Below are 9,343 nucleotides of genomic sequence, written 5' to 3'. Positions count from 1 at the left end.
TTGCTCGTGCCAGGCGGCACCAACAAAACACAACGTGGAACTTTACGGGGAAGTGGCTTCTCCTCCTCCTCCTCCTCCCATAAGGAAAAAACAAGCCTCGCGCCGCCCTCGGGGACCGTTAGGAGGAACTCCCGGTTCCAACGGTCACCGCCGCGAGGTGAAGGGGGGGGGCTGGGGGTGTCACGCGCAACAACAACCCCCCCCCTCAGATAGTGACGTCACGCACAAAAACCCACACTCACACAGAGACCCCAGCGCGCGCGCGCTCTTCCCGCTCGCCCGCTTCCCGTCAGTCGGCAGTCGGCGTTCCTCGCCTCCTTCTCCCGCCCGCTCCCCTCAGAGCCGCTTCGCTCGGTCCCTCCCTCCTTCCCTCTCTCCGGCTTCTCCGCCCTGCCTCGCCTCGCCTCGCCTCGCCCTGCCCGGGAAATTCCGTTAGCGCCACCTCCTTCCCCGCCTTTCTTTTTTTCTTTTTTTGGTTGCCCCATGTTCGGTCCGGACAAACTCTTGGGGCAGCTGTCCAAGCTGGACAGATACGGGAACATGGCGTCCGTGGGGGATTTTAACCCGCTCAGCGCTAGCGTCCCGGCTACCCGAGTGGAGGTGTCGGTGTCCTGCAGGTGAGGGGAAATAAAAGATTTTTTGGGGGGGTGGGGGGGTGGCGGCGTCTCTCTGTGGATATTCGTCGTGGTTGAAAGGAGCACCCCCCCCCCGTTCCCTCGGTGGACGGGGAAGTGGAAGGGTCGGAGTGTGTGAGAAAAAAACGCTGCTTTTTGAGGCGTGGGCGGACGAACGTGTGAACGGGAAACCATGGTTTAGTCTCGTGTTGTTGACCCCCCCTCCCCCCTTGGCGGGAAGTGCGAGTGTGTGGGAGCGAAAGGCTTGTTGGTGGGGGAGGCGAGATCTCTCCCTGCCGTGGTACCCCCTGGATGTGGAATTCCCCGATGACAGAAGGGAAGGAGCGCGGACACGTTTCTCTCCACCTACCCAACCCCAACCCCCCCCCCCCCCACACGCTCCCGTGTTTGGAATTCGCGCCGCCCCACGAGCAACCCTGGCCTCCGTGGGGGGTGAAGCGGGCCGTCTGCGGTTGCTCCTGAGGGTCCCACTCCGCAGGATGTTGGCTTGTCTGAAAAGGTGGCCTCCTCCGTGCAATGTGGGGGAAAGAGTGGGTGCCTGCGATGAAGAGTGGCTCTGCGTTGGTGCCTGTGGCCCTTGAAACGGATCACGACGAAAACAGTCCGCTTAAAATAAACATTGATCGCAACAGTAATTAAGGACTTGCAGAGGGTTGGACTAGATGACCCTCAGAGCACTTTGCAATTCCATGATTCTTACTTGCCACCCAGGTGCTCTGGGGAGTAGAAGGCTATCACATCTTGATCTACCTGTGGCACCTTCCCGTCTCTCCAGAAAAGGGTTGTGTTTTATTAGTGCGACACACGCATACACTGTGATGAAAAGTTGTGTCCTGTCTTTCCTCTGTGCAATTATGTGGCAAAGGAAAAAGAATACGCCAGCATAATATTTCCCTTCGCTGGATGTGGTAAGCTGTAACTTCTTGTTCCACCTGAGGTGGCACTTGCCTTGGTGCCATATATCCTCTCCTGTTGATGATGTAGGTGTTAGACTTGCAGTGGGTGTGTAATTCCTTTGCGTTCTAGACCAGGAATTCCTTTTTCTGTTGGTGTTCTCAATGTATCTTCCCCCACAATTTTATTTTACCAGGCTTGCTCTTCCTTGTGTGTAAGACAAGATCACATTAGGAGGCAGCTCTGTACCTCTTCACCACAGTATTTCCTAGAGGTGCGTGAAATGCAGAATTTCCATTGGTGGTCTCCTGGGTTCGGATGGGATGACAATTCTCATCTCTTTGTAGTGGATCAATGTGGAAAATCCCTTTTCCTTTCTGAATAAAGTGAATTGGATAAGGATCTGAAACATATCTGCCTCTGCAGACAACCCCCTCCCCCCACCCCATGCACAGAAGGTAAAAAAAAACTAGGTTTCTTTTTTTCCTAGGGCCTGAATGAGATTAAAAAAGAGGGACAATAATGTCATTATTTTCCTTGTGCTGGAGTGAATTGAGGAAGATGATGGAATTAGTGTTTGCTTTTCTTCTTGCACGAGCCCCTAGTGATTTATTTGTCCTTTTGCATAATTTCTGAGCTTGCTAAAGAGCTTCCTGCTCTTGTTTTGGTAATGGGTCAGTTGAGAATTTGTAAATCAGGGTACAAGAAGACTGAATACTATCTCTTACAGTAAGAAGTAAATTGCAGGGAAATGTTTACTGGATTATCTCAGTGCAAACATGAGAAGTTTATTGTATGCTCCTGTTACTTACTTCTGGAGACAGATTTCTTAATCACATTTATCCTGAAGTAATTCTTTTGAAATTTTGTTAAGGAGCAAGCCATTCAAACAGCTTTCTCCACACCCACCCATATCCTTTTTCCTGTAGCCAGAAATGAAATGTTAGCCCTTTAAAATACAGTTATTTTGGCATTTCAGGCAAGAGATTAGTTGAATCAAAATACTATTGAGAGAGAAAATTGAAATTGGTAGTGCATATTATGAAGTCAGCATCCTTTGTCTTTTATGGTTGCCTCTTTTTTATTTTAATAGGAATCTTTACAGAGTTTCCTATCTTGGAGCTCAAACAAAGAATCGTAACTTATTTCTCATATAACTCTTTTAATTGAAGAAGAAAATGAATATGTAAATTATTCATGTTCAAAAACATGGAAAAATCTTTCTGCTTTGATTTTTTTTCTTGAATGATTATGCCTGGAGTACAATTCATTTATAGTTTCAAAGGCCTTCATCAAGAAAATCAGATGAAACGGAGTTTTCCTTTATTATTCAGGAGTATTTTCTAGGTTTTGTAGCATTTACTTTTGAATGTTTAATTGTAAAATAAACCAGGAGCTTTGTGTGTTTGTTTGCAATACAGAGGTATATTTGTCATGTCACCAAAAATAGTTAAAGACCAGTATCAGATGTTGGCAAAACATGGTGTGATCTGGTTTTTCCTAGTTCTTTGGAGGAGAGTTGTCATGGAAGTCCTGGTGAAAGGCAACAATCTCTTGTCTCTTTCTTTTCATGGTTGCATTTTCTGCGAAAACATAATTTGATGTTCTTTAAAAATCACTCCCCCACCAAGCCTGCTTCTATAGATGTAATTTGTTTAGATTTAGAATCAAGGCACTGGAAGAAAATTGAAATTCATCTGTGTCTTATACAACATTAACCCAGAATGAATACCACCTCCTATACACAGTTGCAATCACCAATTCAAGGTTAGGATTCTGTTTTCACCTGTAGCTGATTTTTTAGGTTGAAAGCCACATTTTTTACCCATTGTCATCCTGCTTGTAAGTACAAGGTATTTTCTGCTTTACATACCCCCTACAGTGCATGCCTCCATGCAAATGTGTCTTGAAAACTCTTCCGTTCCAGACTGCCTTTCCTTGGCAATGTCTATGCCACTGAATCAGACTCCCTGCTTCCTTCAACATTTTTTACTTCACAGTATACGTTAATGTATCTCATCTCATGCCAACTGTGAAACACTTAAAATACATAAATTTGACAGTATTAAGAGAACTTAATATAGATCAGTTATCTTGATTATGTGTCTCTAGTATGCTAGTCTCTAGCAGCTTCCACCATGTTTGATACTGTGCCTCTAACAAACTGGTCCATGCATAAGGAGAAAACAGGAGGTACTACAGTATTATAATAAATAAGCATAGGTGCTTCCAGGATAAGGAAGATTTGTAGGGAACTTGACTCAAATATTAAAAACCAAGCAAACAGCCCATCCTTCAGAAGATAGGAGTTACCGGTCCTTTACCATTACCTTTTACCTGTACCAAATCCCAGAGTGGTTGTTTTGATCTAAGTTCAGAAGTTATCTGCCTGTATTTAGTTTTATTATATCTGCTGCCACTTTCTGTGGATACTTTATTGTGACTTAACGTTTTGTTGGCCTTAATACAGTACTGCTGAAACAGACATGACAGAGGAAATCAGTGAATACCTCCCAATACTTTGTTTGGAATGAACTGCTATATTCTGATGCACTGGTAGTCTAAAAGTGATTTAGCACTCTCAGTGGTGAACCTTGAATAAGCAGATATTTCAGATTTATTACCAAGTATACAGGGAAAGTACCAGGGAACAAGTAACAGGGAAAAGTTAATCCATTTAAGTAGCCTGAACTGGCTAGTTCTTTGATAATAAAAGTCCATAATAAGAACCACCATGTAAATTTCTGATTACTGTAGCTACATTGACCATTTATATCAGAGATGCAGCTTCTTTTACCATTGATACAAAAACCAATCTGAAGATTCTGATTTTTACTGGTCTCAGATAGTGGTGTGCGGCCCCCAGAAGGACAATTGCCCCAGGCACAAAATTCTGAATGGCACAACCAGGTGCTCCCACAAGAGGCTCCCTCATCAAGGCCATGTGGCTGAGCTGCTGCCACAGTCCAGAGATGTGGGGAGACCAGCTGCACCCAGGCTGGGCCTTTGGGGCTGGGGCACCAGTGGTGCCTCCCCGTGGCCATCAAAGGGATGCCTGAGCACATGCCACACCCTAGGCCGGCCAAGAGGTGAGGTTGGGCTGGCTCAGCCACTCTTTCACTCGGTCACACGTGCTTCTGCAGCATGCAGGCATATCACCTGGTCAGCCTTGGCTTCACCTCCATCCAGTGATAGCATAGAGAAACAGAGAGAGATAGTCTCACTCAGCCTAGTTACTTGGAGGCCCCACTCACGTTAGGTACCTGCCATGCCAAGGTGTGGTGCAGCCTAGCTCTGAGGCAGTGTCCCAGCCAATGAGGAAACAACAACAGAGTGCTCTTCCTGCCTTTTGCTGCTGGGCAGACAGGGAAGGGGGGGAGCCAGCAGCAAAGGCAGTGCTTTGGGGCTATTGCTCCGGTTAAGCAACAGTTGCTTGGGGCTTCACTCTGATGGAGGCTGGGTGAGGAGGGTGGCAGGGGCTGGAGGGCCAAGGGGTGGCCTCTGGTACTTCAGGGGTTGGCGCAAGGGAAGAGAATAAGCAGCCCATCAACATGGCAGCCCATCAGCAGTGGCAGAGACCTCCACAAGTCCAAGTACTTGGTGCTGCACACTGCCTTGCCATGCACCTCCTCAGCCACTGCTATTGTGCTCTTGGCCAGCTCGCCCAGCATCTCCAATACTGACCCACTGACCCAGCCTGCCCCCTCTGCTGGATTGAGACTCTTACACTATCTTTTCCTCTCCCCACTTTTCCTCTCTTTACACATTTACCGGTAATGGTTTACGGGGTGGAATACTTGCCTTGCCCCGGCCACTGGCAACCCACCCTCCACCACGGGTCTCAGATTCCCATAAAAACGTGGAACTTCATTCTTAGGGTTGGCCTACTTGTGGTTTAATGTCAGTTGACTTCTGAAGCTGCAGTCTAAACCAGTGGTTGGCAGTGGTGGGGCTTGATAGACCGGCATAGTTGCTGCCATGCCCACAGCTCTGCAGCTTGCAGCAGCTTAGGGTGTGTGATGAAGAAGAATGCAGCTTTGCAATGGCAGCTCCCAGGCCGGCACAGTGAAGCAATCGAGCTTGGACCCGTCGTCACGTGCCAATGGGACTGGCTCAGTATCCAGTGGATCCTGTGCTGGTCCCCCCCACCCCATGCCATATTTCTGGGGAGTTTACTGGTTTGTAGGTGGGGCTTTCACACGAATGGCAGAGAACAGGCAGGGCTTGGAGGAGAAGTGTCCCTTCACTTCATCCAACCCTCCTCCAGCACAGTGGATTGGGTGGTTGGATTGCATTGTTAGATGTTAAACCAGGTTCAGTGCCATTGCTCATTTCCTGCTGATAGCAGCATTTTCTGGTTTAGCAACTTGGGTATTAAGCATAAAAAATGGGCCTTTAATTACATTTAAGACAGGTGCCTGTTGTACTATATCAGCAAGAGGGAACCTCTTCAGTATTAATAGCACATTTGCCATACTGTAATAGCAAGTGTGCACATGTTATGTGATTTATGATTCACATAAAAATTAATTATCATTGGAGATGTACAAGCGCCACTGCATCAAGCTCAATCTTGTTAGGATGCCTTGAAACCCTTAAATTGGTTGCACCAAATGTTCAGAAGAGTTTCTCTGATATGATAGACATAATTAGACATCATACCAAATCATGGCTCGTATTTTCTTTAGTTTAGAATCCAAATAATAATTTGGGTTTCCAAACAGACGAAACTGTAGTTTGATACTTTTTTCTGTATGATCAGCATTCAAATCTCCAGGTGCAGCAGCCTCTGGAGAGAAAGCAGTCGCCCTTTGGTATGTCAATTCAGTCAGCATGATAAGCCATAGATAATGCAAAATAAAACCATGGTTCTTGTTTGCTAGCCAGTCACAAAAATGGCTGCCAATTCAGACATTGCACTAAACCAAAATTAGCCATCCTTAACCATAGTTTGGTATGTTTTTTTATTTGAGCCAATGAAGCAAATTTCTCATGGTAAACAGACTGCCCCCATGTGTTTGAAGTTTATTTTTTGAAAGCATGAAAGCTAGAAATCCATAGTAAACATAAAGTGAGGCTCTGAGGTTTATGCCATTCTTGGAAACGTATTTAGAGCAACATACTTCTACCTTTGACTCCAGAAACATAATGATTGAGTGCCTACTTGAACAAATTGTCTGTTTTATAGGTAAATGCATTCAAATGTCAAGAATGATCAGTTGCAGTATTTTATGTGAGTAATATTCTTAAGGTTTTGTTCAAATGTGTAATGCATGGCACTTGAGGTTTTGGTAAACAAATGTTGAGATACATATTCACATTCAGCTGGCTTTTAGCTAAGGAAATAAAAATATATCCTTTTCAGTATAATAGGCTAAGTTGTACAAAGCAGAAGAAATTTAGTCTAGTGACACCTTAAATACTGACTTATTTTATTGTTGCATATGTTTTTGTGAGCTTGACACCATTTTCCAAAGTACATGTAGAATTATCCGTGTCTGTCTGTCTGTCTATACAATATATCTATATAAAATATTTGCACACACTGAATATTTGTATCCCATCCTTAGTTTCTGGAAAGTATTAAATGCATGTTTCCGCTTTTCCCACCACACATTTTATCTTCATAGCAATTCCATGAAGTAGGTTAGACTGAGAGAGTGACAGGCTAGGATCACCCAGTGACCTTAATGTCTGGTTGAGATTTAAACCTGGGTCTTATAAATCTTCACATAGACAGCACATACCCTTTTTATAATCAGTTCTTTCAAGAACGTAAGTTAATATTCTAGAGAAATACTTCATGTTTGACCTGGTCTTCCACAAATTAGTGAAGGCAAAACTCCTAAATATTAAAAGAGCTTTGCTAGTTTAGACCAAAAGTGCATCTAATCACATTGACTTTATACTGTCAGCATACTGGTCCATCTGGTCCAATATTGTCTACCTTAGGGGTTGCCAATCTTTTTAAATCAGAAGGCGCATCTTGAATTTTGAGAAAGTGCTGTGGGCGCCAGCCACAAAATGGCTACCATGGTCGTGTGGCATTACACAAAGTCGGAAGAACTACAGTCATTGCACCTCTCCCTTACTGGACATCCTTATACTTCTTATGGGAGGTCACCTATGTCCTGCTGATCCTGATTGTGGAAATTTCACTATTTTGATCCCTCCCCATTACTTTTGCCATAATAACAGGAACATTTCCCAGTACCAGGAAAAAATATACAAGATGACCACACTTTCTCTCATTCAAATGCACATTCACTGCACTTGTAGAAACCACAGACACACATACACCTCTCGCTCACTCCCTCTCCCTCTCGCAACACATATATGTGAACACACACTTCACATATATATAGTCACACATGCCTAACTGCCTTTCCATCAAAACACAGAGAGTATACTTGAGCACCCCTACATGCTCACACATTCTAAAAAGCTCCTCCATGAGTGAAGGAACTGCTTGCTGTTAAAATAATAATAATAATAATGGTTATGTAACTGGCTCATTTAGCCACATGTGGTGGCAATGCCCCAAAGCAGGGCTGGCCCATCCATGAGGCAAGGTGAGGCAGCCGCCTCAGGCAGTAGAATTCACTGGCACAGCAGATCCCAATGTTGATCTTTCTTTCCTGTTCCTAATGTAGAGCTTCCCTCATCCCTTCTTCAGACATACTTCTCCTCGTTCTCAAAAAAAGGGGGGGGGTTAAGAGCAGATACCATCCATAGTGAATATCAATCAAAAGAAGTCCTTTCCTGGTACCACCTTACCATTCATCATGTCCCTCTTGTCTTACGGTCCAACCACTTCCTTTGTTAAAGGTAAAGGGACCCCTGACCATTAGGTCCAGTCGTGTCCGACTCCGGGGTTGCGGCGCTCATCTCGCATTACTGGCCGAGGGAGCTGGTGTACAGCTTCCGGGTCATGTGGCCAGCATGACAAAGCCGCTTCTGGCGAACCAGAGCAGCGCACGGAAATGCAGTTTACCTTCCTGCCAGAGCGGTACCTATTTATCTATTTGCACTTTGAAGTGCTTTCGAACTGCTAGGTGGGCAGAAGCTAGGACCGAGCAATAGGAGCTCACCCCGTCACGGGGATTTGAACCACCAACCTTCTGATCAGCAAGCCCTAGGCTCTGTGGTTTAACCCACAGTGCCACCCGCATCCCCTTTGTTAGCTTCCTGCTTATGATGTGTGTGTGTGTGTGTGTGTGTATATATATATATATAAATAAAGATTATCCACCACAATGTTGAATCACAGAAATGAAAAAGCTTTACATACCTATTCTCTATAATAATGTAGATTTGGCAACAGTTTTGGTTTGTTGAGTATAACCCTAAAGCCATTTTTATATTGCAAGTTAACTTCTTTTTACACCTATTCTTTTCCTCATTCTAGTACTCCTGTATCAATAGTTTGTTCTGAGCCAGTTCCCCTGTGCCTAGGTTTGCATGTAGCAAACTGAGTGATTCTGGATAAATCAGCAGTGTGAGGAGAGATGTATAAATACACACCTCTCAGGTTGCCTCTGGTAAGTTCCTCTAAGCCAGTGTTCCCCAACCTTGGGCCTCCAGCTGTTTTGAGACTACAACTCCCATCATCCCTGACCACTGGCCTTGCTAGCTAGGGATGATGGGAACTGTAGTCCAAAAACAGCTGGAGGCCCAAGGTTGGGGAACACTGCTCTAAGCAACCAGTCAAGGAAGCTTTAGAAAAAATGGTGTGGGTTCTCTTAGGTTACAAATGTCTAACATAAATATGTTGAATAACAAAGTTGGTAGCAACTTTTATGCAGTTACTTTCA

At 44.9% G+C, this 9,343-nt stretch overlaps 1 protein-coding gene across 5 annotated transcripts in view; it reads left to right on the top strand.

The window, feature by feature from the left end:
* Positions 1 to 410: 410 nt before the first annotated feature.
* Positions 411 to 9,343, top strand: part of CPNE8 (copine 8) — a 54,470-nt gene continuing 45,537 nt past the window's right edge. Inside the window, exon 1 of one of the 5 annotated variants that reach the window (XM_033162947.1) lies at positions 411 to 617. In XM_033162947.1, coding sequence (XP_033018838.1) covers positions 484 to 617 — 134 coding nt within the window. In that variant the 5' untranslated portion in view covers positions 411 to 483. The remainder of the gene's footprint in view (positions 618 to 9,343) is intronic. The other 4 variants (XM_033162945.1, XR_004427470.1, XM_033162943.1 and 1 more) reach the window with 4 other exon arrangements.

This window comes from Lacerta agilis, chromosome 10 (genome assembly GCF_009819535.1).
Source record: "Lacerta agilis isolate rLacAgi1 chromosome 10, rLacAgi1.pri, whole genome shotgun sequence".
NCBI classification, from domain to species: Eukaryota; Metazoa; Chordata; class Lepidosauria; order Squamata; family Lacertidae; genus Lacerta; species Lacerta agilis.
The sequence above is the reverse complement of the archived record's forward strand: the minus strand, read 5'-3'. Positions and strand labels throughout refer to the sequence as shown.